The 25,196-nt window shown below is 31.5% G+C and overlaps 1 protein-coding gene across 1 annotated transcript; it reads right to left on the reverse strand.

The window, feature by feature from the left end:
- Positions 1 to 2,159: 2,159 nt before the first annotated feature.
- LOC123711375 (sodium- and chloride-dependent glycine transporter 2-like) lies at positions 2,160 to 22,513 on the reverse strand. Its single transcript, XM_045663942.1, has 12 exons — positions 22,377 to 22,513; positions 21,541 to 21,697; positions 20,762 to 21,040; positions 19,259 to 19,475; positions 18,899 to 19,013; positions 11,825 to 12,004; positions 10,996 to 11,185; positions 8,114 to 8,313; positions 5,813 to 5,944; positions 3,947 to 4,081; positions 3,352 to 3,504; positions 2,160 to 2,327 (listed from the first exon to the last, which is right to left on the reverse strand). Exons 1-12 carry the CDS (start codon positions 22,404 to 22,406, stop codon positions 2,229 to 2,231), a joined length of 1,887 nt encoding a protein of 628 aa, XP_045519898.1. The 5' UTR covers positions 22,407 to 22,513; the 3' UTR covers positions 2,160 to 2,228.
- Positions 22,514 to 25,196: the final 2,683 nt, after the last annotated feature.

The raw sequence follows: 25,196 nt of genomic DNA on the forward strand, positions 1-25,196 counted from the left end.
AAATACAATTCATAGTAAAAAATCTTGTTGAACAGTTTGTCCAATACTGCAACGCTCATAATTTTCACTTAGTAAGCTATGCGTCGATATATTCTCCGCAAATATATATGACGGTTATTAAAACCACTAGCCTTATAAAAACATTTAAACGACCTTTGATACTATAAGCTTTATAATACTTTTATATTTGTTCTTTACACTGTTTTACAATTAATCTTGTCGGTCTCTACATTTTGATGTTTCATGGCATTGTTTTTGTATTTGATTAAACTCTAAAACTACTGATCCGATTTAAAGGATTTTTCACCAATATATTAGCTATAATATATTATATTAGGTTATATCTACAATAATTATAATATGAATGGAAATATTTCCTTTTGAGAGCTCTCCTCAGTTTGATTGAACGCGTTATATTGAGATCGATATCAGTTCCTTACGTTGAACTCGTAGTCGGTTGAATGTGAGCATTTATTGATGACGACTACAGTCCTTAGAACATCACTCCATCACCGAATTAACGCAGGTGAAACCACAAACATATCTATCAGATTTTATTTCTCTCCAAAAGTTATTAATATATTTGCCATCGTTTTGTGATATACGTTATCCCTTTTACGAAGCTTTCATATTAATTAACTAAAATATTTATATTCATTATTAAAAGTACATTACTCATCATTATTTAAAATAACAAAAATTAATTAATCATTTTAAATATTTATATAACCTTTTTATAAATATTTAAATTAACTTGACTATCTTACAACTGCATCCATTATTATAATGGCGTGTCACTTGACAGACTGGTGTAGCTCTAGCGCTATATTCTAGCGCTATGAAATTTCCTTTCATTATATTTTATTATGAGGGGAACAATACAATTTTGTATGCAGAAACAATAGGTCTTTATATTTTAATCGTTAATGAATGCAGAAATTTTCCTTAAATAAAAATATTTCTAACAAGGCTCAAAAAACTACATATACATAAATAACTATACTTGTAATTTGTATTGAATGTATTACAATAATAAAGGCATTAAGGAGTGTCCATTAGTACATTTTAAACTAATAAAGAGCTATGAAAATCTTTTATATTTAATATGGAATTTCTTAATTTGGGTTAACACCACTGTATAGCATATGCCTCCGCATTATAGCATATATATTTGCTTATTATAGGGCCAATTGCAAATCCATATAATTTATTACCGAACATACATATATGTGAACGGACGGAGTAGCTGTGTAACAAACAAAAAAATCACAAGTCCAAATGTAAACTTTTCCCATTCTTCCTATTGGACTATTTGAAATTGGTTAAAAACTATATGAATTTTATTACGTGATTTATTAATCGTCAGTGTCAAATTATTTTGTTAAATAAATAAATAAAAATCTATGGATGAAAACCAATTTCGATATAGTTCGGTCACAAACTTGTAATTATGTGGTGGTGTGAATACCCTTAAAACTTACGTGCTGAGTGCCTTAAAACCAGTTTCCATTGGAAAGATTGATTTCATAAAAATCATTTAAAAAACGAAATATTAAAAAGTTATCGCATAGTGAATAAATATTTATTTCCAGTATTTTTTTAAATCTTGAGTATTGATGTATGACTTGACATTATATTTAGCCTGTAATTACTTCCTATAGTATTTTACTTAAAGATTAATATGTTATTAATTTAAATCGTAGTTCGACAAAGAGTAATACTACAAAATGGCGTAATAATAACCATTATATATAGGCATCAAACATATATAGTATACGCGAATTCTACATTAAAGTCACACTTCTTTTGGCGCGTTAGCGAAAAAAAATGAGAATATTTTTTTACGATGCGCGCGCACACTGTCGCAAAGAACCGACAACCTGATGTTAGCCTTAGTCAACATTTTAGTATTTTCTAGTTTATTATAGTCTTGTTAGTGTCATTTTTCTACATACGCAGAATACAATTTTTGAAAAGATTGTTATCTTGTTTCGCCAAAGAAGTATATACTAACGCGTGTACATAATGTAATAAGTATACACTCATTTTTCTTAGATAACATTCCGTTTTATCACATATTTAACATATATTAAAGTAATATTGTGTTATTTTATAATTGTGCATGTTTATAGTAACTTTATGTATATTTATTGTTGACTATTAACTTTACATTGTATTTTATTGTCAAAAGATAAAATAACATTAACCTTAAATGTAGCATTTATTGTTTAAAGATAAGCTAAGTTATCATAAGTATTGGCTTCAGTTTCTGATGGTGCGACAGCAGGCTTCCAGTCAGAAGTTGGTCTGAAGAGATCCATCCCTCGCTGAAAATATATATGTATTGTTAGTATTGTGGTCTAACCGAATTTGTAGTGGCTAGAATTAAAAAAAAAACTAGATAATTTGGTTTCAATGTAATAGCTAATATTATTTGTTAATATAGGGAATTAATTATGACATAGTTCTATTATTTTATATATTGAAAATAATTCGAGGATCTACCAGCCTAAAATTCGTTTAAAACGCAACGTAACTTAAACGGCTCTACAAAGCAAAAATATTATTTCAATTAGCAGTAGTTCCTTAGATAGGGTTTTGCTGACTCAAAGATTTCCCTTTATTTGTGGAAACGAAATCAGACAGATTAGACACGTTAAAATTTTAAACTCTTTCGTCTCTATCTGTGAAATTGTCTTTTCCCTGTGATGATAAGAGACAGGTAAATTTGAATTAATTAACGAGATGCACTAACTGAGGTTAATATATATAAATATTAAATTACACATTACTTAGTCTTTATAAATTCTTTTGGCAACATTTTCGATGAATGAGCCGTTTCACTGCCAACCCAACGAAGTAGGCTTGTTTAAAATGTTTAAATTATAGGTAAGATAAATTTAATGAAAACCATTGTTATATTTTCGATATTAACAAAAAACGATGCATTTATTTGGTACGCTTCATTAATACGTAAAAGGTTTACGAAACATATATATTTTTAAGTATCAGACATACTGCTGCTTTAAAATAGATAATTTTCTTAAATAAGCCTTTTGAAACTTAAGATATTTTGTCTCATCAAGATGATTTTTATTGATGCGTTAATAAAACTATGTCACAGTAAAATTGTAAATATCGTTAGGTTGTAATCTATATCGCGAGATTGTGAACTGTCAAAAGATTGTTCATCTGAACGTACTGCTTGCAATTTAAGGTATTATTCTATAGATTGTAATCCGTCAAGAAACTTTTTTAACTTTGTTAATTATACATGTTCCTGGTGAAATATTATCGAATGACTGTCAAATAATTAGAGTTAATATGTTTAATGGTATTAAAATTACTTACATATCCTTTATACAAAGCCCATATGACGCCAAGAGGGAAAAATATAATTGTTGATATTCCAATAGCCCAGCCAAGAATATCCGCAAACAAAGGAAATTCATAGTTTCCATAGCTAGGCGGCGTCCATTCCACCAGTACAAATATTAATATAGCCTTAAAATTAATAATTCTTTATTAATAAAAATCTAAGTTTGTATTGTCATAATGTAAGATTATGATTTATTCATCAACATTATGAGGTGGTAACTTAATTTATGGTAAGTGCCATCCATGTTGCTTACGAAATAATTATTATTTACACAGGAATTAACTCCATACGCTTTCAGCTTTGGTTAATATTTCGAAACTTAACAGAAAGTATGGCTACCGTATGTCAAGAGCTTATTGTATTCGACATATGGGAGTAAAGATAATTTATTTAGATAGAGCTACTTTTATTAAGCTAAAAAAAGTAACAAGTCTATATAGCCTAGAAATTGCATGTATGCGTGTAGCACGAAGCCTGTGAATCTGATGACAATGATTTTTATGAGACGGAAGAGTGTTATGTTCACCACATACAGTGGACATAAAGTATAATATATTCCATACTTACAAAACTGGCAAAAGGCACAGCAAACAGCCATACACCCTTCCAAAATATTCTGAGTACGATATTGAACTTCATATTCATAGCCTCCAGATCTTGCAAAGCTCTATTTATACCATAACTCCAAGATACGGCAGTCACCTTAAATTAATGTGTAATTTCAAACTTATTTTACACTTCCACCAAATATGTCGCTATATTCTTATATATATATATATATATTCTCTTTATCATACAATATAATATAATCAAAATATGTTACATTAGAAAGCCGCTGTGGTTTGTAAAATATTAATTAATAAAATTCTCGTGTCACAATGTTTGTTCCTAAACTCCTCCGAAACGGCTCGACCGATGCTTATGATTTTTTTATGTTAGGTTTATTTGTTTAGTTAGTCTAAGTATCGGCTTCTGTCTTTCAAGAGAATATATATATATTCTCTTTATCATACAATATAATATAATCAGAATATTTTACATTAGAAAACCGCTGTGGTTTGTAAAATATTAATTAATAAAATTCTCGTGTCACAATGTTTGTTCCTAAACTCCTCCGAAACGGCTCGACCGATGCCTATGAATTTTTTATATTAGGTTTATTTATTTAGTTAGTCTAAGTATCGGCTACTGTCTTTCAAAACCCTAAGTGATAAGGGGTGTCCATAACAAAAAAATATTTTTAATTTTTTAGAACTTTTTGTTTTGTTTTTATTTTTTTATGATACAGCATACAAAAATACATACAACCCTTAATTATCACCACTCTACGATCAAACCCTATTTTTTAGTACATAGGTTATTTTTATTGAACTAAAAAAATGTTTCCTGGAAATAATATAATATATAATATACATGGCAAAACGACATTTGTCGGGTCAGCAAGTATTTATATAAAAATATTTATGCGACTATAGTTTTTTTTCTATATTCTTAGTAGTAGGCCATATGTCGTGGGCTTCCTTCAATTGAAACTAATTAAAAAGGATATATTTAACTAATTCCCGTTTTCAGTATGTCACAAGACTGAAAAGGATAAAATAGTGTTTGAGCTTTAAACATTACTTATAAATTTTAGGTTGCAAATGCTTAATATAGTTTAATTAATAAATTACTATTGCGATATATCTAAGAGATTAAGGTCAAAATGAATGTAAGCAAAATAATTTAATAGTTTAATTCCAGAGTTGTGACTGCGGAATACGATGTCCCGCGAGCTTAAAATATGATCTGCATGAGGCGAGCTTATGATTCTTGACGTAATATTTAACTGGGAATAACGTGCAGTCTTAACAATCCTTTTTTATTTTAACTAATTTTGTACTCGACCTTAAGTAGTTTAGTAATTTAGTTAAAATATAGAGTAAGTTATATTTAATATATACTTTTGCTATTCCAGTGCCAAGAGCACAAAGAGCAAGACTTATTATAAATGACAACTGACCTAATTTTTATAAATTATAAACATATAATTAATATCGGAAATAATATAATTCCTCTCAAAAACTAGAATCGTTATAAGTCGCCTCACAATTCTTTTTAGAAAGTTGGGTGTGGGTTTTCTTTAATAAGAATTATGTTAGGTGATACCGCTTGACACTGAATGCCAGAGGGCTTGCAAGTGCTTTGCCAGCCTTTTAAAGAGTTGGTATGCTCTATTTATATTCTTGAACGTCCCTTAGTCGAATTGGTTTGGAAATACTTCAGTGGGCAGCTGGTTCCATAGTGGTAGTGCGCGGCAACTGCCGGCCTGAAACTGCCTGGTTTAACCACATCCTAGACCTCTTTACACCGTATATAATTTGTTTAGTTTACAGGTCACTGACGAAGGTGGTATGTGTAGCTAGTTGAATATATATCGTAAAGGTTTCTTACCTCAGCGATACCTATTAGGAGAATTGCCCACGAGGCTGTGTTCCAATCGAGCAAGGTAAATAGGTAAACACCGCCGCTGAAACACATCGGCAACCCCAATAGAAAACACACAAAACACGTAAATGCCGTCACCTAGAAACAATTTTTTAAATTTAATATTATTAACTTGTACTACTTACTAGTTATATAGTATCATTGAACTCTATTCAAGAGAGATTTGTCGACAAGATTATATCAATGGAAGATGATTGTCAGTTTATTAATTATTTAGGTATTTAACTTTTTTTATATACAAATCGGTAATTAGTTATCACCTTTATTGTCTGTTTTCTATTTTACTGTCTTATGACATTTTGGAGGACTACTTTTCTACGTTTCCCTATTAAATTTACGGTTTAAGAATAAATCTATTTCTCATAAGAATTTCATACATAATTCGCAATTATTTAATAACATAATTTGTTTCTCAATAAGAGAAACAATATATAAAACTAAGATTAATAATTAGGGCGAACAGATGTAGGTATATAAAATAACAAAAACACAACAGCAACAATAATGTGGGTAGACATAATAAACTCGATCAGTCAACTAAGCAAAACATACAACATTGTATTGTCTTTTGTTAAAATAGCTTTTTCACATTAAGAAAAACACTTTTTGAACGGGTTAAAGCTATGTATTATTATTATAAACTTATAATTACGACTGTGGCCTGTCTTACATAGGGCAAACTAAACACAATATATCCAGCAGACTCAAAGAGCACAGAGAGACATAAGACATAGACGACACACAAAAGCAGCAGTCTGTGAACACAAACTAGATAGGCCTACTCATTACATACGTTTTGGCCAACCGAAAGTACTTGCGAAAGAAAAAAGATTCTTCCCAAGATTGGTACGCGAAGCCATTTAAATAAAAAAACACCCCAATTTCAATAGAAGAAGACGGTCTAAAATTATCAAACACCTGGGATCCAATAATATCCAAATTAAAACCCCAAGACAAACAATCCGCGAAAACAGAGGACACCGTGAGTCATTCTTCCAAAAACCCGTCATCTTTTAGTCGATATCAACTTTGGGGCAATAAATACAGATAAAACAACTTTCTCTGCAGCTGTGCATTTGAAATTTTTGTCTTCAGTCACTGTGACCACGCACGCTGAAAAGCACGGGAAACGTCGGAAAAAATTTAAACTTATGTAAATAATTATACGTTTTTAATAATAATACATAGCTTTAATCCATTCAAAAAGTGTTTTTCTTAACATACAACATTGTTCGAATTTGATTTTTTACTAGATGTAGCATTGATGACATAGTGTGATATAGCAAGTTCATATTTATTTTTTTAGACTATTTTATTTTTAGTTAATTTGTGTATGACTTTCATGTTATTATTATTATTTTTAGTGTTATTGTGCGATCCCAAATTAAGTGGTATAAATTTATTAGTTGAGAAAGGTTTTAATAATTACCACATTAAATTTATCAACATTAACCTTTTATGATGTGTGGTTGGGCAACACCTTTTTTTTTTAATTCATTACCTACTGGCAAAAACGCAGTTAGCAAACGCAAAAAGGAATATTAAAGTTCAAATATATAAACATGATTGAAATGATTGTAGATTTTAAAATATATGTATATCGGAGAAAGTGGGTTCGAGAAAACAATCGTTTCGGCAGAGGAAGAAACCTTACAAAGGTTTAATGCTACCGAATTGTGTTTAGCCATACAAACAACACTTACAAATATTATTTTCATTCCCTAAACTCTCGCTTATCTTAAAAATCATTTCAAATTCTCAGGTCCTTATAACTATTATTTTTAGTTAGAATTTGGCCATGCATGGGCTGTAAATAAATAAAATAACTATATGTTACGCTCCTCTAATAGATGCGTATCGAAAATTTCTTCCCACAACTCATCCTTCTTAGGCGATTCATTTAGGATCTCCGCTATTAAGTTGTTGAATAAGCGGCCCAACTTCATACGATTGGCTACCACCCTAACATCTTTTAAAACTCTTCTGTATAAATATTTCTTAACCATATCCTATTCTGATCAATCTGACTTTTGTAATTCTTGTATTTTCTTTTCTTTTGTATTACATTCATGAATCAGTGAGATTAGCGGTTAGGTTTGTTTTATTTTAGATTAAGGGTCCAACACATTTTTTATAATTACCCTTATTAAGGTTGACTGGAGGAGATCGCTTGTTAGTGATACGGCTGTCTGTTGCATAATTTGTATTTTATTTTTAAGTGTGAATAAATAAATCTAAAACACATACCATCCAGTATCTTTTCCTCAATACTGGCCAACGATCTACTATCGCTGTATTTATTGCTTCTATACCAGCGAACTGACTCCCGAGTCCGAGAATAAACAGCATAAAGAAAAATAGGATGCACCAGAGCTGGGGTACTGGCATCTGTAGAAGAGCTTCTGGGTACACAACAAACGCCAGTCCGGGACCTTGTTGGGCGACATCTGTAAAAATAAAATAGTTAAATTAAATGAATAAGCCAAGTCTAACTTTTGTAAAGTTAATTTGATATTCGCTCGAATGGTGAAGGAAAACACCGTGGAGAAACCGGTATGACTTAGAGCCAAAAAACCAACGGCGTATGTCAGGCACAGGAGGCAGATCACCTACTTGTATTAGGTTGGCAAACGATAATGAAACAGTTTCAGAAATCTGAGGCTCAGATCTAAAAAGGCTGCTGATGAAGTTCTAAAAAGCTTATTTGTATCTTATTTTCTAGATCAGTGACTTAGAATAACAGGTTCCTATAAAGCTATTACTGACTTTTACAAATTTTCTTTTACGATAAACAATGAAATAAGTTTATTAAATTAGTACCTATAAGCAAAGTTTAATGAAAATAATGCGGCGGTGTAAAAAATCCATAAAAATGCGTCATTTGGTGTCAAATTCCATCCGTTCTTTTATTATTACCTGGCTGACCCTGCGATCTTCGTTACACCTTAATATGATTTTTTATTATGCCTGGCTTTTTAGTAGTTATATACATATGGAACATTTCACTATGCTACCCTATGATGGGAGACTCTTCACTTTTCTTGCATTAAAACCTAAGTATTTAATAAAACTATTTTTCAAAAATATTTAGTAGTTATAAAAAAAATTAACAACTACTATCAAAATTGAATTTTATTCCACACAAGGCAAACATTTACTAAAACTGCATAACAGCAGTTCGAAGTTGCGTTCACAATAACAAAAAAAGCAAACGTTTTTAGGCGCTACCGTGTATTTTTTTAATTACTCATTTAGTTATGTCAATGTCGTTAGTTGCGAACCAATCGTTAACAGTTGAAGATATATAATTTAAATTAGCGCGTTATGTATTCATTTTTATTTGAATGTATTGTTTTCATTGGTCCTTAAAATCAGGCGATCAATCAACTCGTTTTTTGATAAAGATAAAACAAATGATAAATATACATAATCCTCGCATTCATTGTTGGGATATATTAATAATATATAATAAAGTGACACTATTCTAAGGATGCCGGCGAAAATAATAGTATATATTTTCGAGTTTATCCAAAAATCATACGATGTGTAGGAAATAGTAAAGGAACAAAGAGTATTATAATAATATGTACGTTCACCAGACCAATATTATACTTTATTAGTTATTGATATTATTGAAAACCAAGTAAACGGAGTATAAATTATCGCCAATTGAACATATTTTATTTACATACGCGAAAAGCTTTTAAAATAATTGCATTTGAATTTAAAATTTCTATTGAAAATTGTTACTCTGTTAAAACTATAAATTTTGTAGGGCAATCAATTTGTAATCTAAACAAAATTTGTATCTACTAACGCCATCTAGGCACTTATCAAATAGTGTTATAACAAATAAGTCAGTTGCGAAAAGTTTAACGCGTTAAAAAATAATTCATCGTTTGAACATTTTTTTAACTTCACAATAACGTTTTAAAATTAATTAGTTTTTATTACAATCCAACTAAATATTATTTATCTACAAGAAACATGCAAAACATCTGAAATTTTCGGACGTTCCACGAACTCATTATGAAGTCTCTAAGTACCTCATAAAAACAATGGCTTAATAATGCGCATTATCAGTAAATTTGTGGCAGATTTATTACAAAAGTGTCGATAATACATAATCTATTGATTCCCTATTATTAATGTACGATATGAATAAACAAATTGATTTCACTCGATGAACTATCAGTTTTTGACGTGAAATATCGTTAATACTTTATTAATAATTGAGAATTAATTTAAATCTGTTTAATAGTTCATTATTATTGATCGTTTTTTAAGCTTAGTAATGATTTGATAAAAAACTTACTTAATGATTAAAAAGAAAAATTGTGCCTTTTATTTTATAATGACAAACTATGTATGTATATATTTTGTACTGTACGTGGGTACTGCTATTTACATATGACTAACATATTTTTTTATTGTCTTAATAATAATTCCATCGCATTTTGAAATAATGCACTCTGTTGTCTCTTTGAGCTATTTCGTGTTTACGCTATGTAAGCAAGACAAGTGTTTAGGCAAAGTTCGTGTCATAGGTTCGAACACTGGCGGTACAAATGAATTTTTATCACTTTTTGCACTATCACTAGAACGAGATAATTTCGTGGGAAAACCGGCATTTGTGAGACTTATATGGGACCCAAAATAGATGATGTATATCAGGCATATTGCATGTTCAGAAAAAGAATCACGATAAATATATTTTACGGTGGCGATAAGAAAGCAAAGGCAGTATTTAGACACCGCCGTACCTTTGAGGAGCTTTGTAAAACTTTTTTTATGCTGAAGTAGTGTCAAACATCCATATGACATATATAGTATAAGGGTTGTTCAAAGTCATAACTATGCCTTAATTGCTGCCGAATTTAAGAAGGAGAGTTTTATTATACTTTAATAAATAAAATAAAAGAGGCCTTTTAATTCTTACAGCTTATAAAACAAGAAGTTAGGTTAAATTTAGTTACATACAATTATTAGTTTTGTTAGTAATTGAGTTTGTATCCTAAATTTACTTGTGTTAGTTATTCCTTATAACCCTATACAATTAAACTATTATTCTTAATTCTGTAAGAACTCCTTGAATTATTATACTTTAGTGAAGAAAAATTGATACATACCATCAACACTAACCCCCATCTTATCAGCTTGGAATCCCAGCACTGAGAAAATGACGAATCCAGCGTAAATCGATGTAAGAAAATTTGCGACACAGACGAACACGGCATCAAAGTGGCAGTTATTTGTAAATTTGTTGTATGAGGCAAGAGTCACCAGAGAGCCGCAAGCAACGCCAAAAGAGTAGAATGTCTGAAATTTTTTAAATTATCAACAATTCCTATATTTTTGCGATGAATTAGCTGAACTTAGAGATCTAAGGCATGTAGGTGGTGTTTAGTTTTAAGATAACAGGAAACACGTTTGGAAGGCTTTATTAATGAATAAGGTCATAAAGTCTACATCGGACCAACTATATTGTTGTAACCCGAACTTCAAAGTCATTCTTCAAGTTCATATAGGTAACACAATGTACACTTATGTATGACTTCAAAAAAGAAATACACATTCAATGCTTCTGGCTTTTACATTTTCTGTCCGTCTGTACTCAAATTTCGTAGAATGGAAGAGAAGAACTAGTAATAATAGTTAATATTTTTTTTTATAAAATAGGGGGCAAACGGGCAGGAGGATCACCTGATGTTAAGTGATACCGCCGCCCACGGACACTCAATGCCAGAGGGCTCGCGGTTGCGTTGCCGGCTTTTAAGAATTTAAAAATAATAAAATAAATTAAAAACAGTTTTGTCTTCTATCAGACAAAGCAGGAGGCATGGTGAAATAGGAGCACGCACTTACATTCTCGTGGGATAAGATTGGTTTAGTGTATAATTTTCTCACGTTACATATAAATATTATTGTTATTTGCTGCCCATAAAAATTGTAATCTACCTGAGAAGCAGCATCTCCCCAGACACGTGCGCTGAGTAGGTTTTCCCATCTTGGAGTCAGGTAGAATAGTATACCTTCACCAGCACCTTTCAATGTTACACCTCTAATTAAAAGTGCCGTCAACATTACATACGGGAACAAGGCGGTAAAATATACAACTTTTCCCGCCGACTGTACACCCTAAAATGAATAAAGAAACATAAATTACGTACGTCAGTCCACTTTTATATAATTGCAAGACTAATTATAGCTAAATTATGTAATTATTTATTAACAAATGCTTACAAAAGTATAGTAAGGAAATCACTTTGCTTCTAAGTCACACAAAAAAATAGAGGAAGCATTACAACAATTCCATCTTTTGGTTGTGAAAAATTTCAAGAGTCAAAAATTCAAATTCAACATCAAATAAAAATGTGTGCGTGTACTAGTGTACACACGTAAAAAGTGAAACTTCTTTATGGCCTTATTTTTCGAAAAATGATCTACTATATACAACTTAACAGAAATTGGTTAAATAGAAAAAAATGTGACGTGTAACTGAACAATGTAACGCGTAACTGAAAAATATTGTAAATTTATTTACAACAATTTATGCAAAATATATAATTTATATATGTATGCATGTCTATTTAGAACTAAATTATTTTTTTCCTTTTTTGAACATAAATTTAAAAATAATATAAAAATCATGTAACAGTTTTTTGGCCCTTACAAGAGAGTCTAAATCCAGTTCTACAATAATAATTTGATTCATCAGTCAATTCTAAAAAAACAACAGCAACAATAACAACAAAAAACACACGATTTTTTTATTTATTTCACATAGTTCCACAATTGATATTGAACCATAATAAAATAACCATGTCGTCATAGTTACAGTATTTGTGTCGTTGGAATTTGGAACGGACTCTGCGCAACAACAATAGGCGAGCGATAAGAATCATTTGAAAACAAGTTGTTTACACCGTTTTTGCAGTTTAGGCTGAATTTAACGTTATAATGTGAATCTTTGCAGTATAATATAACGGGATAAGTGTTTCATATTTAATTCAATAGAGTTAGAGGAGGGCAACCAGGGCTACAGCCCTCGGGGCCAATAGACTCTGAAAAAAAAAATGTTTTAAATTCCGAATAGTAAAAACTATTAAACAACTTTTCTTTTTATAATTGTTTTTCCGCTGTTTTACCTTTAACTTTGTACAAATATGATTATATTGTTCTTAAACTTTATCATAAATTATTGAAATTTTAAAAAATTGTCATAATTCAATACTTATCACAGGATACATCTTTGTACATAAAGACTTTAGAACAATACTGGGATGACTTTAAATAGACTCATCGAAGTGTAATAAATGTACGCCGGGTGAATAACGATCTTCGATGTCGATTTTTTTAAAAGAAGATTATTTTGCAATTAAAAAAATGTATCAAGATTTACATGCTAATTTATTGGATTTACTGTTACGTATTGGATCGTATAAGGAATGTCAAGAAGGTGGCCCAAATATGGTCCGAGCACCATTTTGCACTTTTTGTAAAGATAACTGCAAATATTATTCAAAACAAAAAGTATTTATAATTTAATTGTCTAGTACCGCACCACAGTGTAAACATAAAACAAATGTCGAGTTTATCGAAGAGGGCATCACTCGCTATTACATCAGAATAGAGAAGAAAGTGAGTAAGAATCACAAAATAATAAATAATACAACAACAGCACACTTCTTATCACAACCTGATCAAAGGGTTTTTAAAAGGCAACAACACAAGTTCTACTTGTAATCAGGTTAAAGGGAAGAATGTTTAGTATCATACCACAAATACTCCGTGCTTAAACTGATCAAGGTTTCGGCTTCATTCGTGTCATCCAGAATAGTAGAATTATTGGGTTTACAAAGAGTCAATGTCAAGGTTGTAGTGTCTGCGATAGGAGAAGTTTCACAAATACCTATAAAACACACGGTAGGTTTGCTTATTTTATAACGACTTCATAACAGTGATATAATTCCTGTTAAAGCATGTTTTAAAAATAAGACCTAATAAACTACCATCAAAACATTTACTCATTAACAACTTCAAACTTTTAAATTAGCTGACCTTTCGTGTGACAGACTAAGTATAATTGACCTTTAACTTCGGGCTGATGTCTATTGGAAAATTATTCAGCATAGATTAATTAAGATTAATGATCAACAAACTAATTTCGGATGGATACTTTCGGGACACCACAAAAAGAGAGAGAAAACGTAGATAATTATCGTCGTCATCTAGTTACAATGCACATCACAACGATGATCACAGAAGATAATCATAATAAAATGAAGGTTTTGTGGGAGATATTTACAAAATCACAACAAAGAGACAAAACTGGAAATTATCAACCACAACGACAGTTCACGAAATTATACGATGGTGGTAGCCCCGCCCCAGTCTTACAACTTGCTTTTCAAAGTCTTACATCAGGATGGCGTACACATAGAATTAAAACCCTATTATCATTCCTCGTAATAAACATATTACGAAATTATTATATATGAATCTCATATAAAATTACATGCATACAAGTAATGATGGCATATCCAAGGTCAAAATATTGGATTAATAGTTTAAAATCAGTTTTCAGAACTGCGTACACACCCGTAAAATGTGTATCATAGACAAACAAAAGGTCAAATACCACATGGGGCATTGCCATGAATGAGGGTAACTCAAAATCGACCTTTTACAGTGGAGTTGATTGTGCTGGTCCTGTGTATATAAGAGCCTCGAAGGGTCGATGACAGCATGCTACATAAGGCTATATTTGTCTTGTATGGCAACTAGAGCGATACATCTTAAAGAAGCTACTGACCTCATTTCACAAGCGTTCCTTGTCGGTTTTAGCAGATTTTGTTTCGCGCCATTGTAACAATTGATGGAGTGATAATGGCGCGAACTTTGTGGGGTCTGCAAAGGAACTAAGATATTGCTGAAGTTTCATCAAACGAAAGCATAACATGACATTTTATACCTCCCCGAATGCCAACATATGGAGGCTTATAGGAGATAGGAATTAAGACAACATACAGATATTTGACTCGAATAAATAAGGTTGACCAGATTGACATATGAAGAAATGTCAATGGTTTTTAACGTCGGTGGCAAACCGAATACATAAACACACTACAGCAGCGATACAAGTGGCAAACTTCAGTATCCAGTCACCATCAGTTACAGATCTTGTCATTATAAACTATGTCGCATAAAACCGTTACATGCTGGACCTGATAATCTTATTAGAATAGTGTCTGTTCAATGTAAGGGAAACCACTCACTGAAGAGACCTTTATACAGGCTTATTCTGCTTCCCAGAGGGAATGGATAAGAAAAAAAAATGTATCAAGATTTACATGCTAATTTATTGGATTTACTGTTACGTATTGGATCGTATAAGGAATGTCAAGAAGGTGGCCCAAATATGGTCCGAGCACCATTTTGCACTTTTTGTAAAGATAACTGCAAATATTATTCAAAACAAAAAGTATTTATAATTTAATTGTCTAGTACCGCACCACAGTGTAAACATAAAACAAATGTCGAGTTTATCGAAGAGGCATCACTCGCTATTACATCAGAATAGAGAAGAAAGTGAGAAAGAATCACAAAATAATAAATAATACAACAACAGTACACTTCTTATCACAACCTGATCAAAGGGGTTTTAAAAGGCAACAACACAAGTTCTACTTGTAATCAGGTTAAAGGGAAGAATGTTTAGTATCATACCACAAATACTCCGTGCTTTAACTGATCAAGGTTTCGGCTTCATTCGTGTCATCCAGAATAGTAGAATTATTGGGTTTACAAAGAATCAATGTCAAGGTTGTAGTGTCTGGGATAGGAGAAGTTTCACAAATACCTATAAAACACACGGTAGGTTTGCTTATTTTATAACGACTTCATAACAGTGATATAATTCCTGTTAAAGCATGTTTTAAAAATAAGACCTAATAAACTACCATCAAAATATTTACTCATTAACAACTTCAAACTTTTAAATTAGCTGACCTTTCGTACGACAGACTAAGTAAAATTGACCTTTAACTTCGGGCTGATGTCTATTGGAAAATTATTCAGCATGGATTAATTAAGATTAATGATCAACAAACTAATTTACGATGGATACTTTCGGGACACCACAAAAAGGGAGAGAAAACGTAGATAATTATCATCGTCATCTAGTTAATTTGCACATCACAACGATGATCACAGAAAATAATCACAATAAGATAAAGGTTTTGTGGGAGATATTTACAAAAAAAGGACAGAAATGTAAAGAAATTTACAAAATCACAACAAAGAGAGACAAAACTGGAAATTATCAACCACAACGACCATTCACGAAATTATACGATGGTGGTAGCCCCGCCCCAGTCTTACAACTTGCTCTTCGAAGTCTTACATCAGGATGGCGTACACATAGAATTAAAACCCTATTATCATTCCTCGTAATAAACATATTACGAAATTATTATATATGAATCTCATATAACATTACATGCATACAAGTAATGATGGCATATCCAAGGTCAAAATATTGGATTAATAGTTTAAAATCAGTTTTCAGAACTGCGTACACACCCGTAAAATGTGTATCATAGACAAACAAAAGGTCAAATACCACATGGGGCATTGCCATGAATGAGGGTAACTCAAAATCGACCTTTTACAGTGGAGTTGATTGTGCTGGTCCTGTGTATATAAGAGCCTCGAAGGGTCGATGACAGCATGCTACATAAGGCTATATTTGTCTTGTATGGCAACTAGAGCGATACATTTTAAAGAAGCTACTGACCTCATTTCACAAGCGTTCCTTGTCGGTTTTAGCAGATTTTGTTTCGCGCCATTGTAACAATTGATGGAGTGATAATGGCGCGAACTTTGTGGGGTCTGCAAAGGAACTAAGATATTGCTGAAGTTTCATCAAACGAAAGCATAACATGACATTTTATACCTCCCCGAATGCCAACATATGGAGGCTTATAGGAGATAGGAATTCAGACAACATACAGATATTTGACTCGAATAAATAAGGTTGACCAGATTGACATATGAAGAAATGTCAACTTTATTATCACAGTACAATGTTCTCACGAGATTGCGAAAATGACTCAAGGTTTTTAACGTCGGTGGCAAACCGAATACATAAACACACTACAGCAGCGATACAAGTGGCAAACTTCAGTATCCAGTCACCATCAGTTGCAGATCTTGTCATTATAAAGGAAGACGGCTTGCCTCCTGCAAAATGGCTACTATGTCGCATAAAACCGTTACATGCTGGACCTGATAATCTTATTAGAATAGTGTCTGTTCAATGTAAGGGAAACCACTCACTGAAGAGACCTTTATACAGGCTTATTCTGCTTCCCAGAGGGAATGGATAAGAAAAAAAGATGTATCAAGATTTACATGCTAATTTATTGGATTTACTGTTACGTATTGGATCGTATAAGGAATGTCAAGAAGGTGGCCCAAATATGGTCCGAGCACCATTTTGCACTTTTTGTAAAGATAACTGCAAATATTATTCAAAACAAAAAGTATTTATAATTTAATTGTCTAGTACCGCACCACAGTGTAAACATAAAACAAATGTCGAGTTTATCGAAGAGGGCATCACTCGCTATTACATCAGAATAGAGAAGAAAGTGAGTAAGAATCACAAAATAATAAATAATACAACAACAGCACACTTCTTATCACAACCTGATCAAAGGGTTTTTAAAAGGCAACAACACAAGTTCTACTTGTAATCAGGTTAAAGGGAAGAATGTTTAGTATCATACCACAAATACTCCGTGCTTAAACTGATCAAGGTTTCGGCTTCATTCGTGTCATCCAGAATAGTAGAATTATTGGGTTTACAAAGAATCAATGTCAAGGTTGTAGTGTCTGGGATAGGAGAAGTTTCACAAATACCTATAAAACACACGGTAGGTTTGCTTATTTTATAACGACTTCATAACAGTGATATAATTCCTGTTAAAGCATGTTTTAAAAATAAGACCTAATAAACTACCATCAAAACATTTACTCATTAACAACTTCAAACTTTTAAATTAGCTGACCTTTCGTGTGACAGACTAAGTATAATTGACCTTTAAAACCGTTACATGCTGGACCTGATAATCTTATTAGAATAGTGTCTGTTCAATGTAAGGGAAACCACTCACTGAAGAGACCTTTATACAGGCTTATTCTGCTTCCCAGAGGGAATGGATAAGATATCAGGGTGGGCCGGTCTTTTAGTATAGCTGTTGTAATGAATTATTCACCTATTCTAATAAGAGTTACTTTATAATTATTTCATGTATACAACAATACATGATCACATTATCTGTTTAGCTTTCTTTAATGTAAAATTTCTTTTAACAATATTAGTAACTTTGTTTGATTTATATCCAACTAAAAGAGATTTTAAATTCTTTTAATTGTATATAAATGTTTACAAAAGTAAATAAAAATTCCGCCCACAAAAAACATGACAGTCCATTAGCTAATAATTTACTGTTTAAATTAAAAACATGTTTTTGTTGGGCGGAATGTCCAATTGTATTACAATAATTTGATTCATCAGTCCAAATAAACAATTCCGCAATTAATGTTGAACAATAAACAATATTTAAAAAATCTTAATTAAGAAGCAGCCTTAGTCGAGTAGACTAACTATTGAATTTTCCTAAGCTTTGTATGTAAAATTATGATGAATTATTTGAAATAATCTTTAAAATATAAGGTACTCAACGAGAGTTCGCAATTAATAAAAAAAAACAAAGCGTTCTTATTATTTAAAAAAAACCGAATAAGGATTTACAAAACTGAAGAATTTTGGTATATTCTCGAGACGAGTTTAGAAATAAATCATTTTTAGATAACGCTACAAATATGTCGTGTCGAGTATTTATGCTATAAATGAACGAAACGGTTAACACAGCGACAAACATTTGTCTAAAAGGATCTTAATAAATTGTATATAAATAAACTAGAGATTTATCTTTGGTCACGTCGTTCATCACCGATCCATACCTTAATAACGACGAGGAATGCCACAACCCAACATGCGAATAGACATCCAACTAGATGCCACTGAATGGTACCCCAATTCTCCCACGTTGCTTCTCCTATTCCCAACACGCGCTGACTAAAACAAAGAATATAGATATTACATGTTTTTTCAGTAATTTTAATAAATGTTAGATGTAAAACTTATCTTTCATACGTTAGTAAAACATGTAGGAGTTTTACTCAAAGCGGGTAAAAATTGTTTCAAAATATATAATGATGTAACATTATGCTGAAATTATCAATCGGCCGCGTGCATTGCGAAAAAGATAATGTGTAATTATTATTATTTATCTGCTAATCACATACAAGATATAAACATACTTATAATACTCTTCCGAAGCCAATATCCTGGTTGCATTTGTGTACCAAAGTACGGTCTCAGAACCATCCATACAGTATTTATCATTATATGGCTCGTATCCAGTCATTATACAGATTTCTTCAATGCTCATACATCTTCGCATATAATAGGTTAAGTCGGCGGCGGTACCAGTGTTGTTTTCCCTGCATCTTGAGTCGTATTCTCCACTGTAGCAAACTAGAAGAATTCGAAGTACATTTACACACAAAAGTGGCCACTTCAGTGTTTAAGTCGATCAAAATGGAAAAATTAATTACTTTAAATATTTATTATAGAGACTTAAAAAACGTCTACATGAGCAAAGTCAACTAAAATCCTACGTCTTCGATATCTTTAAAAATTATATGGAATGATATACCTGCCTTTGCTAAAATAATTGTTTACTATCCGAACATTTAACAAGAATATAAATAAAGTATAATTTGGGATTATTTTAGGTAGAAATTGTTTACATAATCGTTTCTCGATAGGTTTATATCTATACGCTTCAATACACATCTGATTCATAGATCAATAAGTAAGACTATGGACTGAATGTTTTGATAAGAGAAATATCATAATCATAATCATATTTCTAGAAAGTATAAACATGGAAGTTAAAAAAAAGTAATAGCTTATATTGCCAGCTATTGCTACAATATTATAAATATTTTATCATTACATTTATGCTGAAATTCGGCCGATTAATACGCCAAATATCCATAACAATAATAGATGATAAAGGTTCATATACTTTAGTACCTTGAATGATATCCTTTTACGAGTTTAATATACTGGCGTGTCATAAAATTTATGACTTTACGCAAGAATTGCATCACGTCGCGATATAAGGAGTTCGGTGATTTATTTCTTACAATTTCGACTGTGAACCCGTGGAAATTTTATTTGAAAATGATAATAAAAGTCATATAACACCTGATGTGATGCTGAGTCAAAAGTATGAATGGAAATTCATTTCGATGAAACGATCCAAGTGGAATTTTACAATTGTACCCGTATAACAAGTGATATTTTGTAGCTCGTAGTTCTGTTTTCGGAAAGTAACATTAACATAAAATAGAAGAAAATACTTCGTCGATTAAAACGGTTAAGTATCACATTTTCAAAATTATCAATATATATTTTCCGATTGAAATAAAAATAAACAAACACGAGTGCTATAAATTATACAGTAATATTGACTTTTTGGTTACTTAGTTTTAAATTAAAACATAACACATTAAACTATATAAAGTTTGGTTTCTTAAATATGAAATACTTTTTTACGGTAAAACTAATTTGTATAGTAATTTAAATATCATATCCAAAGTTTAGATTCAGAACTATGGTTCCAGTTAGTCAAAATCTAATACGTTAAGACAAATTATTCAAACCCTCAGTGGGATAACGTGGATAAATTCATTAGGCCAACACGGTTACCTCACAAATGTATGCAGAATATGTATAATTAGAAATTTACTTACAATCAGTATTATAGTCGTTCGAGCACGTTCCCCATTCCAAGTTGCCTATTATCGACACTATAGTATAGTATAAGGTCCAAGCAACAATTATCATATAGTACACAGATATCATGCTTATCACCATCAAGGTACAGTATCCAACCCCGGAGAAGAACGGAGAAATTGACTGGAACGCCTTCAACGGACCAAGAGCGGTGTACTGTCCAACGTATAGCTCCAAGTAGAATATTGGCAGACCAATTATCATGATCATAAGAAAGAATGGAATAAGAAAAGCACCTGAAAACGTATTGTATGGAATTTATTAAATAGAACGTCTTGTTGATTATAAAATACATTTTCTAACTTAAGTTATAACAATTTCTTAATTAATATGTCAGAAAATTGAACAATATTTTGAATTTAAGGCATGAAAATATGTTAGAAAATTGAACAATATTTTGAATTTAAGGCATGAAAAGGCTATTACTATGAAACAGACATAAGTTATTACAAATGTGGGGTATTATATATTTTATAAATTATTATTTGATTTGGATTCTCTTTAAAAGCAATAATGCCAGCGAATACCGAATTCGTCACATTTTGCAGTCGTTACAGTGGGATACTTATAACCTATAAATGACATTCCCAGTGGCCAAATTACCAAAATTATTCCATCGCCAACCATTCAGTATAACATAGCTACTTAGCATAGTTGATCGCCCCAGACCGACGTGTCATGATATGTCTGCATTATGTGTTGAGTATAGCTGACGTATCTATCAGAAGCCACTTACCACCGCCATTTCTGTAGCATAGATACGGAAATCTCCAGACATTGCCCAGGCCGACCGCGTAACCCAAACACGCTAGAATGAATTCCAGTGGACTACCCCATGATGCACGCTTCGGTGTTTCAGACCCGTTGACCGAAATACTGTCTTTAACTATATTCTGTGGAATATAATTTGAATGGTAAAATTATAAAGATTGCTAAAAATAGAACACGAAATACTACGTTCAATTACATTTGCTCCAATTTTGTGTAAAATTGGTGTAAAAATTACACGTTAAATCAAGAAGATTGCTTATTGCAAGCTTTTTTACTTTTGGAAATATTACAGTGAATTTATTAACCGTTTGACTTACTCTGGAATTTCTAAGCATGTATCAAATTTATCGAGTACAATTTAATAAAATCTTCAATTGAAATTATATTATTATAACCATTAATCAAGAAATTAAGATTCAGATGCCCGCTGATGACATATGTATAAAATTTACATAATCAATATATTTCTAATAGTGATAATTTTACCATCTCTATGAAATGTCTACATCATTCAAAAGCTTCATAAATAATTATTATGGTAAAATCTGAATTGGCTGATTAAAATATTAATAAATGGTTCAAATTACTTTTTTATAATCTTTCAGCAACAGAAACCCACCAAACATATCTTTTATAAGAGAAAAAGGTATTATTGTAATTAAAAATATTATACAATTAAATAATATACTTAATTATATTTACGTAAATCTTTTACCGAAAAAAGATAATTTAAATTCATAGTCTAGTAATATCCTTTCTTTTTGAAATGATATAGAATAAATCTATAAAGCAACTACTTGCCTCCTTCATAGAGTGATTTGCGTCAGCCATTGCAAGTATGAAACTTTTGATTCTTCGTAGAAAAGGCAAAACTTTAGGACGCACATCGACATACAAAACCTATCAACTTAAACGACTAATTTCACGAGACGACACTAAAAAACTGACCACTATCACTCAAATTAGTTATGTTATCAAAAATATAGATAACGAATCAATATACAATCAGGTAAAATAAATGATTTTCATTTTCAGTTATCTCAGATTAACTACTGTAATAATTATTATAATCAGAGAATATTGAATGGAATTCAATTCACGAAATATGAATGTGTATCAGTTTTATGGAAATTTTAAGACGTAGAAAGGTGGGATCTCTCTTAATGTTCTATCGCATTTAGTACGGCGAGTGTTCAGAGTAGTTTGGATTAGCTGAGTTTCATCATCAGACGTCAAGGTAGAATGCGAATTTCCACCCGTATCTGCTACATATGTAACACAACTGAGTGTTTTTAAAGGCCATTTTTGCCTGAAATATTTTCAGCTACCCACTGAAACACTTATAAACCAATTTGGCTTAGGGTCCTTCAAGAAAATAGCGTACCAAATTTTAAATGGCCGGGAACGCACTGGCGAGCCCCCTAGCATTGAAGCGGTGGTATCACCTAACATCATCAACCATTTGCCCTATGTTCTATAAAAAGAAACATTAGGGTTTAATTAACATGATATGTATCACTTAAATTAAGGCAACCCCGCGGCCCATTTGCCTCCTGTCCTAAAATAGCATGTTTTCAATATATTCAAAATTACAAATAACTGTGATATTCAAACCATAATTTTTGTGTTAATCTTTACAAATTATTCTGTAGGAGCCAAGGTTGTACGTTTTGCTCATTGACGCTTTTGTAGTTTTATAAACCGTGTTGGTTGTGTAAATTTCCTCGGGGTTATGCCTTGAGAGATAAGCATTTATATGATAAAATAATAAATTATATTAATGAAAACATTTATTTAAAATAACCGTCTTGAAATACCTTTACATATTTACACATCTTGGTAAAATGTCATCTCCATAAATATGATGATTGTTCCCTGAAAATATCTGATGATTGAGCAAGTGTTAATGAAATAAAATCAATTGGTGACCAATCAAGGTTCAATCACACGACCCCGCTGCACGCTTAAGCTACTAGGCGAACACACATACACATCTGACATTTATTTAATTTAATTAAAAAGGAAAACTTTTAAAAAGTTAGTTAATACTTTGAAAAAATTAGGTTAGAATTAGAAAAATAAAAGCGTACCAGCAAATCTTCATTTTAAAAACAAGAGATCTTAACGCGACATGAAACCATTGAAAGGAATGAGAACCGGAGAACAACATCGTTCCTTGGGCAATGAAGATAAGTCTAAGAGCTAATCGTAAAAATAAAATTGAAACATAACGCGAAATTTAAGCACCACAGAGATTAGAATCCATCTTCAGTAAACGTAAAATATTAATTAAATAATTTAAGCACCTTGTGGAATTTGTTGTCCATTGAAGTATTTTGTTTGTCTTTAAGGTATACTCAATCATAAATATAATATTGTGTAAAATGACCCCAAATATACACCCAAAAAAACCACACACCATTTTAAAATTTTACTTTGCATAAATCATATTCGTTAATACATAAAAAATTTAAGTGGTAATATGATTTGCAGACTACTTTATGTATTTATGGCTTTATGTATTATACAAGTTAGGAAAAGGCCGGCAACGCACTCGTGAGCCCTCTGGCATTGAGAGTGTTCATGTGCGGCGGTATAACTTAACATCAGGTGAGCCTCCTGCCCGTTTGGACCCTGTTCTATAAAAAAAACTAAACTCCCTATAATTAAAAACTGATTTTTTTTTGTCTACGTATGCTATATGTTTGCTACGGTATGTTGTGATGAAAAGAGATATTTAATTTAAAATGGTGCAATTAGACTACTAAGAAAAAAAACAGTGTGCGTGTACACACGTAAGAAGTGAAATTTCTTTATGACCTTATTTTTCGAAAAATGATGCTACTATATGCAACTTTACAGAAATTGGTTAAATAAAGTTAAATTAGATAAAGTTTAACAAAAGACTGTTATTATCATACACCTGAATACAAATAATACAATTATTTCATTATACCTTATTACTACTAAGGTTATTACAGAATTTCAATAATTATAATAGAATTATTACTATCATTGTTATCGTTATTATATATTTTTGTTATAAGTTTGAATCTCTTCAAATCAACCGTGATATGGACAAGAAAAAGATGGCGCGAAACGGAAAAATGTGACGGTAAAGTATTTTCCAACGCCGATAAAGAAGTTTTACTTCAATAACAAATGAATATACACATCAATATATCCAATTTATTGCTCCAAAAGCACTATACAGTATACACATTTTCATCTCTAGTATTAAATTATTTGACCTATATTCTACGTGAGTTAACTTATAGATAAATGCATCTCTTCATAGTAGTCGTGCGTTCGAATCACGGCTGTGTACAAATGTTTGCTTCTATGTGCGCATTTAACAGTAACTCGTACGGTGGTCAAAGTTGAACAGAAAACAACGAAACCGACTCAAAAGTTGACGACGTGTTAGGCAAAGAAGTTCCAACTCCAACTTCCAAATTGTGATGTAAAAGATTCAAACATCACAGCCCTACCTCAAGACGTGTAGCGCCATTGGTTTTTTGTATATTATAGGTGCAAATTACATAAACAGTGAATCACAGTTTCATTAACTCTGAAGCTACAAGTCATTGAAAAAATGAAGGGAAAGTATCCGAAATTGCC

The sequence above is a fragment of the Pieris brassicae genome, chromosome 6 (genome assembly GCF_905147105.1).
Source record: "Pieris brassicae chromosome 6, ilPieBrab1.1, whole genome shotgun sequence".
Classification (NCBI taxonomy): domain Eukaryota; kingdom Metazoa; phylum Arthropoda; class Insecta; order Lepidoptera; family Pieridae; genus Pieris; species Pieris brassicae.

What these genes read in the sequence shown, in the direction of transcription:
- LOC123711375 (XM_045663942.1), bottom strand. Translation starts at nt 22,406, where the DNA reads ATGGCTGACGCAAATCACTCTATGAAGGAG. An exon ending in CAAATCACTCTATGAAGGAG is followed by an intron (nt 21,698 to 22,376) that starts GCAAGTAGTTGC and finishes TATATTCCACAG; the next exon opens with AATATAGTTAAAGACAGTAT. An exon ending in CATTCCTCGTCGTTATTAAG is followed by an intron (nt 12,005 to 18,898) that starts GTATGGATCGGT and finishes TATTCATTTTAG; the next exon opens with GGTGTACAGTCGGCGGGAAA.